Source organism: Corvus kubaryi, unplaced genomic scaffold, assembly GCF_017639235.1.
Source record: "Corvus kubaryi isolate FWS band 111438036 unplaced genomic scaffold, C.kubaryi_AGA036_p1.0 37308, whole genome shotgun sequence".
Lineage (NCBI taxonomy): Eukaryota > Metazoa > Chordata > Aves > Passeriformes > Corvidae > Corvus > Corvus kubaryi.
In genome coordinates this window covers 19478504-19496636 of record NW_024581096.1, presented here as the reverse complement: position 1 = coordinate 19496636, position 18133 = coordinate 19478504, and the positions used below count along the sequence as shown (strand labels likewise).

Sequence of the window (18133 nt, the reverse complement as noted above, 5' to 3'; positions counted from 1 at the left end):
TTCTCCTCTCCTCTCCTCTCCTCTCCTCTCCTCTCCTCTCCTCTCCTCTCCTCTCCTTCTTTTTTTAGCTGCACCTAAGAAAGCTAAAAGGATCATTAATCAAGACAAGAGAACTCATACAACTGATGGGCAGAGTTAAACATTTGTATTTTCTCTGAGTAGCCTTATTGATTTCACAGGACTGCATAGCTTATAAATGCAGAGAACATTAGTAACTGGAAAGGAAGTGAGTCAACATCAGCCACCTAATCCCTAGAAGACCAAAGAAATTGAAAACTGTTAAATCCTATGGTGGATGAACTGTAGTGTCATTTTCATTTAAGCTATTTACTCATCCCATAGGTACAGCTTTTCTGCAGTCTGCAGTATGTCGACCACCACATTATGGAATCCAAAGTTCAGTGTATATTCCAGAATGAAAGCAGTATTGAACAGTGTATATAGATCAAAATCATTCATCTTTCACCAGAGACATCAGAGAAAAATAACCATTGCCATAAATGTCAAGTCTACATTAAAAACAAGGGCAAAGCACCCTTTTTTTTTGGTAGATCTCAGCATCTAGAGCTTTATATGATGGAACAGTGCAGTCATTCTGGATAAAAAACAAATATTCTCTTGGACCATTTTAAGCTACCTGTGGTTGAAGCTGTTCCCTTTTTCCACTGTCCCCCTGTTCCTACCAGTTTTTGTCTGGAATGCACAGGTATAACACCTGCTCAGAGAAGGATCACCGCTTGTTACCAGACTGTTTCTTTAGAGTTTGAACTAAGGCGCAACAGCAATTTTTTTTCCATTTACTTCAATGATTTTGCTTTATTTGTTCATGACCATATGGCAGGAGAGTCAAGTACTTCTACTCTTTTTTTCTATGTTTCAGGTTGTGAGGCCTTCATTCTCATGTTATCAAAGCCTGGCCTCCTTGATTATATGTGGTCTACTTTGGATTTAGATTCTTTTTGATAAAAGATTATTAAGAAAAGGGGTTTGAAGTACCTAATCAAGTTTTTAAACCGTAAAAATTGGTTAGAAAAACAACAACAACAACAACAACAACAACAAAAAAAAAAAAAAAAAAAAAAACAACCAAAACAAAACAGAGGCAAAGCAGACCTCCAGCAGGTGTGAAAACTCATCATATGACCCAAAATCTTTAACTTGTGTAAAATTTTATTTGTATTTATTTACATGGGACAGTAAGTGCTTGCTATGGTCATCTTGACTGATCAGTTACATTTTCATGTACATTCTTTGAGCAGCCCTGGAAGAAGCTTCAGTGAGGTTGAAGTGAAGGGTCTCAGCTAGTGAGTGTGCACTCAGTTTACCTGAGTTAAGCAGTTTAAAGCTAAATCAATTATTCTGGTAAATGTTTCAAGTATCTGTTGCCTTCAAAATAAATGGATAATGTGTTTATGAAGCAAACTCTCCCAAAATGCCACGTCCAGGCACACGAAGGACAAGAAAGTGCCTGGGAACATTTAACATGGATTTATAAAGGGGAAATCATACCTGAGAACCTGAGTCCTGTGAATGTCTTCATGACGAGTGACTTTGTGCATGAAAGAAGTGGATTATGTTTCCCTTCACTCTAAGAAGGCTTTCAAATCAGTCTCACAAAGTGTTATTGTAGCCAAAAAAGGATATCTGAAGTACTGTGCCTGTTTAGGGCTTTACAGTACAAGAAATAACTTGATGCACTGGAATGAGTTCAGCAGAAATCCCCAACATGATCTTGGGGTAGAGCACAAAAGAGGAACAGAAAACGCTGAGTCACCTGAGCTTGTGGATTTGTTCAGCCTGATGGATTGAATGGAATCTCATTCATCTTAGAATGAAGACAAAACCATTGGTGATGGAAAACGAAATTATGAGAAAAAATTTTTAAAAAATTTTGCGGAACAAAAAAATGTCAGTAATTATGAGGGTTGTTTTGAGGGTTTTGTTTTGGCTTTTTTTCATAATAAGAGTGTTCAAGCAGTGAAAGCCCCCAGAAAGGGTGAGCATTTTCCTTCCTTAGAATAAGGAAGTTCAGTGCTTGACTGACTGCTATATGAGTGAGCTGTCCCAGGTGGACCCACTATGAGCAGGAGTTTGCACTAGGTAACCTTCAGAGTTCTCTTCTATATGAAACTGCTCTATGATTCTTTGATTTCCATACATCTTTCAGTGGAAAATATTTAATTCCACCTTGAAAAATTTGTGTCAACCATAGCAACTGCCTCTTCTTTCTAAAACGGGATCTACATTTACTTTTCCACATCTTTTTCTCAAAGATATTATACCTATCCTCTTATTAATATTCCTTTCACCACATAAAACAAAACTTTACCACAGGCAGTTGTCATTTTCCAAACCATTTAATAACACTCATTTTATTTCTACAGGTAAAAAAATAATGTGGTGATAGCATGTCCTGAATTGCTAGTGACAGTAACTGTTAAGGCTTCAAGCACTTAGTGTTCTTCACCAGCTGTTGCTTTTAACACCAGCAATTTTGTTCCCCTAGATCTAGTCTTATATATGTGTTTAAGAAAATTAAAGAAAAACAGTCATTAGAGAAACGTAAGCAAGATTCCTGGGGAAAAAAAAAAGTGTTGTTGTCTGTCTTTGTCATCGTCATACCTGGATGTCACAAGTTTGCTGATGACACCAAGCTGTGTGGTGAGGTCACACGCTGAAGGGAAGGGATGTCATCCAGAGGGATGGGCTGGAGAGGTGGGACCATGTGAACCTCATGAAGTTCAACAAGGCCAAGTGCCAGGGGTAATCAGAATACAAAAATACAGGCAAACAGAGAATGGTTTGAGAGCAGACCTGGGGAGAAGGACTTGGGGGGTGTTGGTTGATGAGAAGCTCCACATGACCCAGCCATGTGCACTGGCAGCCCAGAAAGTCTCAACCATGTCCTGGGCTGCATCAAGAGAAGGGTGACAGGCTTGGAGCAACCTGATCTAGTGGAAGGTGTCTTGCCCTTCCTGCCCAGGGGATTGGAAGAAGATAAGAACTTTTCAGTCCCTTCCAACACAGACCATTCTATGATGATTCTGACATTTCCACTCCATAGTCTGAGCCGTAGTGTTGCTCATTCAGGCATGGACATCAACCTGCACAGGTTCCAGATTTGTGAAACAGCCATCATGATTATCAGGGATTAAATACTGATAATATTTAATCAGCCAGATCAAGTTACGCCTGAGAAACCATATCTTTCTCCCCCCCCACCCTTAATACTATTCATGTTTTAGTGTATTATTTGAACATACAACTTAATGTATTCTTTTCATAGTATTATTTATGCATTTATCATATCTTCTTTGTTATCTGTTTCCTGACTTTCGTTTTCAACCTCTTTTGTCATTTTCACTCTTTTCTCTATGGAGGATGCAGAAGCAGTGGTTCACTTGGCTGGTTACAGCCCACCATTTTTTCCTTTAAAAAATTTCTCAAAAGCCTTGAGGAAAGGGTATCCTGGCTTGCAGCATCTACACATTCTGTGTTTTCACCTTTTCACTGCCATTTCCAGAGTCTGGCTAGACTGAAGGTTTGGAATGAATCAGCTGCATGCAGCATGGGAAATAAATAAATGTCAGAAACCACTTCCAATCTGCAGAGGAGCTGATGCTGAATTCCTCCCAGGACTGAAGGGACTCTATAGAACAGTGCTTTGTCAGCATCCACATCCAAGGTTTTCTGCAAGGCCAACATTTTCTGCCAGAAATAATGGAGAGGTTTGACATGATCCCAGCAGCATTTGTGGTCTATGTGTGTTTTTGTGTGTAGATGCATATACACACATGCTGCTGGGTAAACTAAACTACAGCTTTATCACTGGTTGGCTGAAAATTCTATTACTCTGGGTAAGAATATGAGTTTATCAGTTACAATAATAATTTGAGCTCACAGGGTGTGTTAAAATAATAGCTTTTATACATCAAGAGTATCTGCATAGCTGGAAGGATGCATCATGGATAAAAGAGGTTAAACAGATGCTTCTAGCAAGGAATTTCTTCCATTTTGTTTGTTAAGACTCTGTTTTCTCATTCTACCCTGAAGCTAGCATAATGAAGATGTACTCTGTCTTCCTCCCCTCCACCATCCTTCCACCTTTACTCTTCTGCTTCTCTCTTCTCTGTTTATTATATCCTTTCTCTGAGGCAATAAATAAGACGAGGAATTCTTGTTTTGGCTTCAGCAAAAAACCACTAAAATTCTAGGAAAAAACTCTCGTCATTGACCCTCAAGCACCACCACTAAGTTTCTGTTAGTAAGTGGTCCAACACTTCTTGGGGATGTAAGCAAGAAAGTTTGGTGCTCTATTGCCCAGAGTTAAGATTCTGCCAGCTGTTAGCTGCTACTTTGGTTACTTTAGGGTGCTCAGTCCTATTACAAATCAAAGCCCATGGGCAGGAACCACAAAAGGGTTATCCAAAGAAAGTGCCCCCTGAACAAGGAGCTTGCCAACAGGACAAGTTAACCACAGATACATGAACAAGTTACCACGATCTTAACCTGCAGCAGAAGCAAGGTAATTTGAGCGAGGTTAGCAGGAAATAAGAAAGCTTGATATGTCTAATTAGCTGAATATGTTCTTACAGCTCTTCCTACCCACCAGCCATTTAAGATTTTTAATTTTTCTCCCTCTGCACATTCATTTTTCGTTGTTATGCCCTTCATAAGCAGTTCTCCATACTTAAGATTTTGTTATGCATTGTCCATGTGGCAAGTCACATCACATGACGGAACTTAATACTCCTTATTCAGCTGTCATTCCTAGTTTGACATCCCTGTGTCATGGGTCTCTGGCTTTAAATGTTCCTCTGACCACAGAAAACCACTCTGCTCTTCCATGAAGCTCTCCTTTCAGCAAACTAGAAAGGAGCTGAAAAAGAAAGGCTCCATAAAGCTCCCATAATTTTTTCAATCAGTTCATATTCTGCAAAAGTGTAAAATTTTCCCTGAATTAATATTGACATGGGGAAGATCAATGCCATTAGTTTAATAAAGATACTCTGCAATATTTCCTGTAATGAGATTGTTTGACAAACCTTCCTAATAAACTTCAAAATTACTAAACCCTCAAAATTAATTACATGTTCCAGGAAAAACAACCACAGTGATTCACCACTCCCATTTTCTGACATATCATCCCCCTCTCATTGCATCCTGTAACTTTTTGTTTTAAAAGCAACTCAAGTAAATCCTCTTTTCATTGCATTGACGAACTTTTTTCTTTAAAAAGCAACTCAAGTAAAAGATGGAAGGGTGAAACATTGTTCTGTAGACTATGCGTAAGACACTTTGATATCTCATATATTTCAACACGTGCTTGTTTCAGTAAATGATTTCTAAAAAAGAAAAAGATCTACTGCAGTCCAAATCTTTATAAATCCATTATAAATTCTTCCTCTGCCTCCCTTCTGTTGAACACTCACTTCAGCAGCCTGGACAGAATCCCTGAATCCCAGCAGACCACAACTGCATGGAGATGAAAGGAGGAAGGAGAGATTTCTTGCAATTTTCTTTTCGCTGCCAGAAAATTAAGATGGTGTTCCCTGTCTGCCTGCAGTCTGGATCTGGGAGTATGTTTAGATGTGAAAACTGTACAGAATATATGTGTGCTGCACTCAGAAGTGGTGTGAAGCAATGTGTGCTGTTAGGACAAGCAACACTCTTTACTGCATATTTGTTTTGACCCTTTTATTCCAGTGTTGGAAACTCATATTAAGCTTAGGCAAAAGGGGATTTTCAGAACTTAATTCCAGTATTCTGTCCATCTGTCTAAAAATGAGACATTTATATTAAGACAAGCTTTTGCTGCTTTGGCTCAAAAGATTATTCCACTTCTGTGAATCAATAATATTTTTGTTTTGTTGTGGGGTGGTTTTTTTCTTAATTTACAGTTCTTGTTTGCAGCCATATGTATAAACATGCAAAAATAAATATACACCTGTTTCTGCCTCTTCTTTGATTTGAATGTAGGTCTCCAGATCTCTTTCTGGTTGCCTTCAAATTTCTTGAGCTGTATTTCCCAATCATCAGCAGACAACAGAGGAAAATAGAACACTGAAAGTGGAGTCCTGATCTTCCCTTCTTGCTGACTCCTTCTTTATTATCTTTTCATGTCAATTGAGTGTTTTCAGGACATAATATTGCTGTTAGAGGCAAAATAATGTAATATCGGGGAGATTTGCAAAGGCTACCAGGAATTAAGTTTATTTACTCAGTCCCCAGTGTGCTTAGTGACTGTGTCCTTATGAAGAACTGAATTCAAGTGGGAATGTAATGCCTAACACATAAATGAAAATACCTTACACGAGTATACAGATAGACGAAAGATATGGAGGCTGTCTCTACTGGACTGATAGTCAACTTATGCTCACAAAACAATAGAAATCAGAGTTAAAATAAGGAATGAATGCCACTAATTTTCTATTTGCTTAAAATAAAGTCTAAAATGTACATTTGAAGCTCTTTTTACATGTAATTTTTTTAAAATAACCATCTGCTCTTAGCAGATGATAATTGATTTATTTGTTGTTGCTTAAAAAAAAAAAAATTGAAAAGATTTTCTTTTCTTGTGAAAATAACATTTCAATTCCTAGATTTCTTTTTTCCGTTACAAGAAACAGCAGATGTCCTTGTGAAACTGATGAAAAATATCTGCTTTTTGCAACCTTCTTATGGCCATCTCTGTCTTCAGCTGAGCGTTGCAATCAAAGAACCTTTAAAGATGATGGACAATTTGGAAAATTGTCAGATCTCTGAAAAATGCTTTGAGCAATTGACCTGAACTTATTCATCTTGAAGACTGATGCTAAGGATTTAACACTTCCACATTCTCTTCAAATTAGACCCAGAGCTATTGCTGAGTGATGCAGGATCATGTGGCTTTGAGTATCCAATTCAGTCACATCCTGAGGCCATCTCTTTAGAAACATTTCCTGATGTAAAGATGCTTTAGCCCACTCATCAGTCATGCTTTTGACAAGATAAAGTCAAAAGAGTACAGTCTGTAGTAGAGAAGAACAACTTCAAAATCTAACCTGCAGACAGCACCCTGATACCAGAGTGATTCTTACATGAAATGAGATGTTGATTCAGTTATTTAGCATTATACCTGTGAAATAATGAAATAACATTGTCACAAACTGGAAATAATAGACCGAAATGTGCTTTGCTGGCTTTGCAGCTAAGCAACTGCATGGAGTATGTTTATCTGCACTGCAAACATTTACCAAAAGCAGGAATGAAATAACCTGGAGGAATAGCTCCTATGTCACAAGAATATTCTAGATCCAAGAGGTGGAAAATAATAAAATTCCAAAAAGAAGAGAAAGGCTAGACAGATATTAGTAATCTTCATCACAAAAGATGTTAAAAATCTGCAGAAATTATTCAAGTGTAAATTGAATCGAGAATCTTTTTGCATATGAAAATGAGTGAGAGATGTATTTATCAAAATAGTTAGTGTTAGCTTAGAGTTTTTTGTAAGAGTGCAGTAATTGCTATAGCAGTCAGAAAGTGTCAGTCTAATCTAAGAGAGGTCAATAGTGAATGACATAAGAACAAGTGTTCAGTGATGATTCATCAGATTTCTTTCAAAACCCCCAAAAATTTGCAGTTCCCTTGGATCAAATAAGAGCATGTTTCTGCCTTGCTCAGAACAGACTAAGCTGTGTTCCAGGTCACAGATTAGTGACTAACCAGGTAAGAATTACATAATTGGGGACAGATCAATCTCTCTGGTTTTGCCTAAAAATTTATTTTTTGTCGAGACCATTAAATGGCTTTCCTTTAAAAAATGACCAAATTAATTTTACAATCCCACACTCTCCACCCTCCACCTGCTAAAAATAAGACCCAAAGCTCATTACAGAAATGCTGGACAATGCTATTATTTTTTGCATTGCTAAAACTGCATTTTTCTTCCTGTCCATTCCTTTCTTTCTTCCTAAATCAAAGTCCAAGTTATGAGGGGAAGGGAAGGAATATCTCAGCCTCTGTAATGTGAATTTCTCCAGAAGTTAGAGCAGCTGAGGATGAGATATGCATTGCTGGGCCGTGTGCGATATTTCCATGACATCGAGGCTCTTCAGGGCGCAAGTTCACACAGCGAAACTTTATCTTCTCCTTGGCCCAGTCTGCTAATCCTGCCTACACCCATGCCCATTCAAGTTAGACTCCATTCTGGTCACCAAAAATGCTTTAGTGTGAAACTAGCAAAAAAGTATCACAGAGTGACAAGGTCGAAAGGAAAGAATAGAAAATTCTTATAAGACACGTCACTCTAGGGAGGGAGAAGGAGGTGCAGAACTAATTGCAACACCTTCATGATAATAATTAATCCTGTGGTCTCGTAGTCTAGAAAGACAGCAAATCTGAGCCTGCAGAATTGCCTGCCATGAAGCTGAAGAGAGGTTTGTCCAACTGATTTCTTCTGAAGACTTCCAAATGGTTTTAAGAGTAATGCGTTGACATGAAAACCTCCTTTCACATTTTTGCACCATGCTACTCATTACCTGTTCAGCCTGCTGAAAAGAGGGTTGCTTAGCCAGGGACTGAGGGAAAAAAGTAAGGTGCACTTGTTAGGTCGAATGAAAAATGCTGGCTTGTGACAGTGGAAACTAGTTGTGAATTCCAGTGGAATCCTGGCCAAGTCAAATGGATACCTGCAGTGTTTACATTGGGGAATGGGACCATACATGAAGGTTGAAATGTTTATGTTTTCAGAAGAAAAAGTTTCAACATTATACTTTAAAGCAGTAACTCACTTAAAATTAAGTTAAAATTTTGCAAGAAAGCAGAATGTTTGATGTTGAGGGAGGTAGAAACAGGAGGTTTTAATGACAAGGATTTCTGTTTAACTTTTGCATTTGCTGTGCACTTGTTTAGACCTGAAACATAGCCATATTGAATGTCTGGCCACAAAATGTCATGCTGGTTCCTCACAAACCCTAGTCTTCTGCATTTTTTTCAGAATAAATTGATTTTGAATTGATCTTGGTTTTTCCACTTCTTTCAGAAACGTCATTGCTCAGTGGCAAGAATATGATAGGCAGTTTATAAGTGTAAAGATCTGAAGAGAGAGAAGAAGGGTAAAAAGCCTTGGAACACTTTTTTATTTTCTTTTAAAAGATATTCCATGACCTGTATTATGTGAACAAATAACAACAATGCTGCTTGTCTTAAGAAGACAGAAAGATTTATTTTTCCTGTTTTTTATGTTTCTGCTCATGTTTTCAACTCAAGCCACTGCTGTAATAACCAAGTGTTTGAGCTTTGACCTGAAAAACAGCATTTCACACTTGGAAAGATCCTTATACCAGCCTGTAGGAAGTCTCTGCCAGCATGCCTCTTGATACAACACTTGTCCAAGGAAAAGAATTAATAACTGTCAAAACTGATGTAGGTATAATGTGTCTGCTCTTGGGTTAGTGGTTTGGGCTGCATGTTTCTGAAAACAGGATTCAAATATATACAGCAAATGCCTTTGGCTGTAAGAAAGGCAGGTGGCAATAAAGGAGAAATCAGCTCAGCCTTTGCTGGGCACAGTCCTATCCACCGAAATGAAGAGCTTTTCCCTGTTCCAGGGAACCAGCAGTAGAATGGGAGAAAAAGGCCTCAAGTTGCACAAGAAAAGGTTTGGATTGGATAGTACTAAAAGTATCTTCACTGAAAGGGTGGTCAGGCACAGGATCAGGCTGCCCAGGACACTGGTGGAGTCACTGTTCCTGTAAATGTTCAAAAGACATGTAGATGTGGCACTTCAGAACATGGTTTAGTGGCTGGTTTGGCAGTGTAGCATTAACAGGTGGACTTGGTAAACTTAGAGGTCTTTTCCAACTTAAATGATTCCTTGATTATATGAACAATGAGAAAACTCACAGTTGCTCTGTCGGAGTGTCTTAAGCATAAAATTGGTGGTCAGTGCTGGGATCAAAAAAAAAATCACTGCTCATGTCAGTCAACACCCATTCTTTTCCATTTTGTTGTCCGGGATGGCATTCTCTTTCTAGACCCGTGAGATTACTTTTCTCTTTTTCTTTTGTCAAAGTTACTTATTAGAGACTGAGAAAACTGCGAATAATTTTGATGTCCACAGCTCTTTCTTCTAATATGTTATGGGTTTATGCCTGTACCAAAAGCTTATGATGTTTGTCCTGATGTGCTGATGGAATGGGCTGTGATGGGGAGGGACCCAAACATGTGCATGGACTCTTCCTGATTGCCTGCCTGTCTCTAAACAGATTGATATCCAGGTGCTAATAAACAGCTTGGCAGCTGGTTCTTCTTTTCTGGAACAGGACTTGCTGAGAAACAGAAAAAAAATCCACTAGACATGGAGGGAAGGATATGGATCTTTACAGGACGTTATTCAGACATTTTCCTACTCTGGAGGGTAGGATATGGATCTTTACAGGACGTTATTCAGACATTTTCCTACTCCTATTCATGGTTTTTCCTATTCCTTTTCTAATTTACTGTGGTGCAAACAAGGCTGCTCAATATGCTGCTTCCCTTCCTCTTCAGTATCTTTTCCTTACAACTCTCATATGTTATTGCTTGTCAAAAATGCAGATCATGATCAAAACCAACAGAAATTTCTCCTATTTTTCTCAGTGGGATTTAGATGAGCACTCTGTTGAGCAACATGTGTACCCTTCTGTCTCTGATCTAGACCATGTCCCTCCAGAAAAAAGAAAATAAATACTCATAGAACAATATAATTATCCAGAATTATATAAGTAAGTTATATGATGACTACCAGTGTAGAAGTCTGTAAGAGAAATTTAGGAGTCCTTGCAACACTCAGCACTTCACCTACAACCTCCAGGTCTCTCCATGGCAATCTGGAGGTCCCAGTTATGAGGGGAAAACTGCAAAAGCCATCTGGAGTAGACCATGCTGTTGCAGGGATGAGATGCACAAGCAGAAATGCACTGCTTCCCTGCCTGAAGACCACCACTATCTCACCCAAGATGAAGCTGTTAACTCTGATAGTATGATCGTCACCAGTGAAATCTACTTTGGGGTCCTTCTGTTTCTGCCATGACCAATGGAGGTAACAAAGCTGAACACAAAATAATTTGATCCTGATGGAGATTTTCCAGCTAATGACAGTCCAAGGGCAGAGGCAGACTATTGATCTGTTTCATTTCTCTGCACTTTTCACCTCAGAAACAGGTATTCAGGTATTTTTATCTTCTGCCCATGGGGGCCAGTGATTGCTAGGGTCTCCCCAACCACCACCCAGCCCAGGTGGTATTGTGCAGGAGCTGACCTTAGTAGGGAACTGGCTGTCTTAAAGAAGGCAGCTCATCCATCACAGTTTTCATGGGCTGTCAGTGTTGCATTTAATCTCCCTTGTAATTTTCCAGGGGAAGTTTGAAAAAGCCACAAACAGAATCCTAATGCTTTATAATGAGGTTTGTAGCCAGCGAATGCTTCCCCTCAGGATGAAGCAGTGATGTGTTCTAGCTGCCCTCAGCTATGCAGAGATGGGAAATTCCAAACGCAACCTACAGTCCCATGTGCTGTTCACAGCCCACATGCTATCGGAACGCATATATCTTTACCAGAAAAGATTCAGTTATATGTTGTCACAGGTATATCTTCCCTCACAACTCACACATGCTCTCAGAAATGGGCACTCAAAATCATGCATTTTACAAGAAAGACTCTTTTCCAGGGAGTGACACATCATGTCTATGAGGTTTCATTCTCATTTTATGGATTTGGGGGATTTTGCTCATTGTTTGTAGAGCAAATTTCAAGTCCTTCTTCTGTAACTCCTGATCAAAACCCCACTCAGACAACCACAGTTTTTAAAAGTTTGAACCAAACTCAGAAAAATTCTCTCAGCTCTTAAATTTTCATTTTTCATTATGTTCACTACACCCATCTTCCACCTTCATTCACTTCTTAAGGTTTACCAGCACAAAAATGAGCTAAGTTGGAATCAATATGACCAGAATTATACTCTTGGAAACAATGCCAGATTCAATCAAGGAGGGTTACTCTAAGAATGAGATATAAAGCTCTGCTTCCCAGACATATATTCAATAGAATGACCTCTCTCCCTGACCTGTCTGTCTGTGTCACACTGACAGATCATATCTGCCATTGATACAGACCCATCGAAGCTTCAATTTGTCAACAAGACCCTGGGTTGTCCAGATCTGGAATGTATTTCTATGACATAGAAATTCTCTTCTGGCAATAAGATGGGAACAGGGTAAATCCCTGGAATTATGCGGGCCTCAGTCACCTCATCAAAGTTTATCCCTTGTTTCTCATTCCATAGGTGTCTAGCCTCTTGACCTAATGATGAACCAAAAGAAAAATTTGTATTTTTTTCCTCTAGACACCTCTTTATATTTATAGATTCTCCAGCAAACAGATTAGTTAAATTACTATATCTATATTCATCAGTGCTAGAAGCAGTAATGACAATTATTACAACATTATATGTTTTCAGCCTTGAAGCTGAAAAACATCAGCTAATTGTCCTGAAATTGTTTTTGCCAGGTGTCCTCCTCATGCTGAATTAGCTCATAAAATTTCACCAAGACAGTTAATCAGTTCCTTAGGGCAAGACTTAAGAAAAATACCATGATTTGAAATGAACTATCACCATTAATAACTTCAATGTTGTCTCGGTAATTTGACAGGAAACTGGGGTCCAAAACCAAACTTTAGTTTTATAGAAACCCAGCCAAATTTGGCCAAGTTGCTAACCTCCAGCCACAAAGATATTGGGAGGAAGTTTTTTACATTATTTAATTCTCCTGAGTAGTCTTCATTTCTCACAGCTCTTAGCAGTCTTGTTTCATTACAGAGCATAGCATGTCTTCCTTGCAGGGCGGAGAAAACATAGTTTTAGTCCTAGAAAAGAAAAAAAAAAAGAAAGAAAAGGTGTAACAAAGGAGGAGCAAAGTGGGGTAAAGACTAGAAATTCACAGAGAATAATACTTTTTATATTTGATATTATTGTACTGACAGCCTCATTATATTTACAGCCTTACCATTCTTTAACATAGGGATGTTTCAGTTCATGTGGATTTTTTCTTCCTTTTAGGTAATGAAAGTATGAAATCTTCATTGAAACTGCAGCTCTGTGCAATCATTTACTCAGAACTGTAGCATCTTTAACAAAATAAAATAAAAAAAATTCCTCCTTCAGCTCAAAGAATAGCAAGGAAAAAAAAGATTATTATAAAGTCCAAAATAAACCAAAATAGTCTTCTATCCAGACAATCAATTTCTCAATAGTGCCCAATAGACATATTGAATCATGCATTTTGCTTACACAGCTGCCCAGAGAAAAACAAGGACCATATTGCTACCCATCTCTTTTTGGAAAAGGTTGGCAATTATAGCAGTTGGAAAGTGGTAACCATCTTTCATTGTGTCAGTAAGCATTATTCAGGTTGGCATGCAACCTCCCTGCTTAGCCTCACAATATTCTTAATTAAATTAAGGTTGTACCTGGAGCATAGAGGACTGATCCTTGCAAATGTTACAGTGTTTGTGACTCAATGCAAAGGTGATGGTGAGGAAGTCTGTGGTCTGTGTTATGCAGGTACATGCTCGGTACAGATTTATCTCCAGGCTGGAATTAACTGATTTTTTGTTTCATCCCAAATCCTGTTTTTCACCGTATCCAGCCTTGCCGATAAGTGGAATAAATGCAATGAGGTGGTGTCATAATTTAGTCCTAAAGGGCATTTTCTTTATGGTAGGTATGCGAGCATGTGTTTGTATCTTGAATTGTAGGGGTTTATTTCACTAATAAATATAAATGGCACTTTAGGTGCGTGAAGCTAGAAATCAGGAAAGAAAAAGGAAAACAAACAACAACAACAAAGTACCAAGATGAGTTTTGTGGTAGACAGTAGCAATTGAGATTTTCCATAGCCTATTGTGTAGCCTTTCACAAGGCTGCCTCAAAGCACTGTTTTGCCTTTTTTAAGGAAGTTTGGAAAGTGACTTGAATAAATCATGATATTCAAATGCAAATAAAAACAAAGCCTGAGATTTCTGACCTCTGAGAATTTGAATATACACCATACGTGTAAGTCATACAATTCATTTATTCAGATTTATGTTCAAATACTGAGAAGAAAGGACAGTCTATTGGCTGGGAAGCTGGGTTAACATTTAGAAGCTCATAGGGTTTGCTCTGTGTTTTGCTGTGGACTTGCTGCATGTTATTGGATGAGCTCCCAAAGTGTAAAAAGCACCTTAAGTGGCAGGCAGTGACAGCCCTCATGATATGCATTTAAGCTCTATTTGAAGCACACGTTAATCAGCATGCTGAGCACCCTTCCATTTAGCAGGCTGGCAGGTCAAATGCCAAGAGATAGCCAATATGGAAATTTCAGAAAAACGATCCCTGCTTCAGAAGTCAGGCAGGTGAAAAGAGCTTGTCTCGCTTCCCTCTAGGCTCGTATAGATCCTCAAAATACAGACATATTTCCCACATGCTCTACAAGAGCAGTAAGTACACAAAGCCACTTAGGGAAGATGAGCTGAAAAACAAATAGATTTTGGATCTTCATACAGCTCAGGTATGAGCTCAGTGATAGGATTACAGGCCTGCAAAGACCAAAACACTCCAAGGCATGCTCAGAAATTAATGTGACTGAAAAACATTAAGGTATGAAAGCTGGTGTGCTTAAAGAGTCAAGTTGCCTCCAGGATTAGGTTAATGCTCAACAAAGATTTTCTAGGGCCTTAATGCTATGTAAGTCTTTCTAGTCATCCATTCCAGCCCATAGAATAAATGTACCAGCACTGTCAAACCAAAGGATTACTGTGCTAAAGAGAGGAAATACATGTAAAAATTGATGCATCAGAATTAGAGACATAATATACCCGAGCAAATGAATATTGCCAGTCTGCTCTGTTCAAATATCTCATGAATTCAGCCTGATCTTTTCACTCTTGAATCTTCTCTGTCGGATGCTGTCAGATTGTTTTCCTGGTCAGTGATTTACAGGATCAAAGAAGTCAGACTATATATATTGTAATGTTCTCATGTTGGTTAATGTTTTGTGTATTAGGCAATATTTATGGAATTTTATTTCCTTTGTAGGTTTCAACTGAAGAAGGAATGAGCTTAGCCAGAGAATATTCCTGCTCCTTTTTTGAGACTTCAGCTGCACTCCGCTTCTACATTGATGATGTCTTTCATGGACTAGTGAGGGAAATTCGAAGGAAGGAGTCCTCACTGTCCATGATAGAGAAGAAAATGAAGAGGAAGGATAGTCTGTGGTGGAAACTGAAGGGATCCCTGAAGAAAAAAAAGGAAAGTACTACCTGATGGCAATTCTCCATGAGCCACTCATCAGGAGCTCACCACAGTAACCTGTAATAGTTCAAAAAGGCAGCATTGACACAGCATCTTCCAGGCCAGGTCCTGGAGTTGCTTCCCTTCAGCTCTCATGCAGAAGTTGCTCCTTGAAGGCCCCCATGGTTTCCCTGTGGCTCTTCTGTTCTATAGTATCATTTAGCATACCCTCTCGTACCTTTTCTGCAACTCTGAGTGGAGAAAATACTGTGTTTTTTAACGTGTGTTCCATGGCTGGTCTTCAAATGCTATGAGTTACGCCAGCATCCAAGGCAGAACTAGTTTCCACCAGCTCTAGGACAATGGATACAATAATTGCCACCTCTCTGCATGCACAGGTCATTTCTCCATCCCAGGAATGAATGATGTTGATTTCAATGGACATTTTGACTGTTTAAGGACTTTGGGATCTGACCTTCAGCTTTGCATTCACATGTAGGTTTAGGGTTAGAGTGTGCTTGGCCTGCACGCCCGTGTCTGTGTGTGAGCGTGTCTGTGAACCAGGCCCAAAGGGAACCCTGGGGACTCACAGTTCTGACCCTGTAGTGCCCTATCCCCATTGTGTCCTGTCCAGTTAGCAGGCAGGATTTGCAAGCAGAGTACAAGTCATGCACCAGCCCTGCAGAGGCTGCAGGGATACTGGTCTGTCTCCTCTGAGCTGTACTTGCCAGGGCTGGCTGGCAGAGGTACCATGTCCTACAGACATGCAGTGCATTAAATCATGCAAGAGTTTGTGTTGGAAAGGAACTTTTAAAGGTCACCTAGTCCAAACCTCTACAGCAAACAGGGACACCTCCAACTCGATCAGGTTGCCCAGAACCCTGTTCAGGCTGGATGTTTCCAGGGATGGGGCATCCACCACCAGTCTGGACATCCTGTGCCAGTGCTTCAGCCACACTCCCTTGTCCCACCAAGGAGCTCACAACTGCTCTGTCTGTCCGATGAGTCCCAGAGCCCTCCCTGGAGCAGTGCAGCTCTGTCCCAGCATGTAATAGCATCTGTGATGTAGCATCCAGCCCTTGACTTACTAGAGAATTGCATCAGCTCAATCATCATTGCTCAGAACCCTTGACCATCCAACTGAACCACTTGATTAATCAGTTGGACAAGAGTTTTAAATATCCCTTTTTAAAGCTGGCATGAAGTAGAGTCTATGCTCCTGAAAGTTTTTTTTCCCCTTGGAGTTCTTTTACTGTTGTTGCTATTTATAAATTTTACAGATAGAATATCCATAAGTTTTGTCAAAAATAAAGATTGTGATTTCCATGGAGCCATACTAGTAGTCAGTGTCATTTGTGTCTGTCCTGGAGAGATAATGGATATAACAAAAAAAAAATGTATCTTTGTTAGTAAATGTTCCTTTTTTCACTTTTTTTCTGTGGCTATTTTACAGGGTTTTAACCAATTATATTTTGCATAATCTGGGTGGGAGTAGACTAGTTGTAAAAGTTGGAAAGGTTATGGTATTGTGAATAACTTCAGCTCATTAAAATCTGACGTTTTGCTCTCCACGCTCCCTTCCTTTCAAGGGAATCTGGTGATATTTTTTGACTTGTCGAAAATCTCCCATCAAAAGTAATGCTGTTTTCTATGTTGTTAGATATCATATTTCTATTTGAGAAAGATTATTTCAGAGGAATAAAAATACATGTACACATTCAAGGTGAATTTTCTGTTTCCTGCCTCTGAAAGCTACAATCTGCATTTATACCATTGTAATTACTATTATTATTTTATATGTTTTGCCACAGAGATTTTAGGTCAGGCGTCCTAGAGAAGAAAACATGCACTTGTCCAAAGGGTTTATGAGCTAAGTATTGGTGGAGGGACAACGGGAGGCTGCACTGAACAGATGGCAGCTATGAGACAATAAATAACAAGGGGAAACATCTGTGTCTGTTCCAATCCTGCACACTGCATAGAGGGGAATGAAGCAGTCATTCCCTGTGTAAGAGAGCATAGAAATTACCACCCTGAGAAACCTTGAGGGATGGTCTTTGTTCTTTTCAGGCAGATGCCTGAGCTTTGAGTCAATTGAAAATCATTTACTGTTGGTTATGTCATTTCACTGCCCCCTGCTGAGGGATGTATAAGATCAGCATGGACTTGGTTCTGCATTTTTAGGGGTACTTTGGTTCAAGTCAGTTTGTAAGACAAAAAAAGATTGCAGAAGATGGCAAATATTAAGCCTAAGTCTAATATTAAGCCTTAAATGGATTAAATTAATTAAATATGCCCATTCACTAGCATTAAGGTCATCTGGCATAGAGCAACATCTTTCCATATTGCTAAACTCTCTTAGCCTTCACAGCAGGGTTACCACACACACAAGCTGCTCTTGGAAGTGGTTCCTGGACTGTGGCAGGTTCTGTGCCATGCTGAGCAACAGGTCACAAAAGTGCTGGTCTTCCGTGGTCTGAAATCAAAATAAGCATCATTCTAAAAGTTTGGCAGTATAGATGTTCTTGGGTGTCTCCTGGGGCATGTTCAAATTAGTGGTATACACACAGGTTGCATCATAATATTTTCAGGTGTAGCAAGCCCCTGAGAGCTCCAGGTTCTGTGTTTCTTCACAACCAGCCCTGATGTGCTCATTCTCAAAGATATTTGGTACCAGGTTAGTCTCTCCAGGAAGAATGAGGTCTCATACCCTCTGAGGATCTTCTGCTACATCTTCTGTGAGCAATTGCAGGCATTTGAATATGTCTCAGGCAGAAAAGTCTGTATTTATCTCACTCCACTTTGATCATGTAGAACTTGAGGCTGGCATTCAGTCATTCA

The 18133-nt window shown here is 39.3% G+C and overlaps 1 protein-coding gene across 1 annotated transcript in view; it reads left to right on the top strand.

Annotated features, from left to right (window-relative positions):
- RIT2 (Ras like without CAAX 2) overlaps positions 1-16628 on the top strand; it is a 182147-nt gene extending 165519 nt beyond the window's left edge. The window contains exon 5 of the mRNA XM_042028769.1: positions 15098-16628. Within this exon, the coding sequence (XP_041884703.1) occupies positions 15098-15325 (228 nt within the window). The 3' untranslated portion in view covers positions 15326-16628. The remainder of the gene's footprint in view (positions 1-15097) is intronic.
- The last annotated feature ends 1505 nt before the right edge of the window (positions 16629-18133 follow it).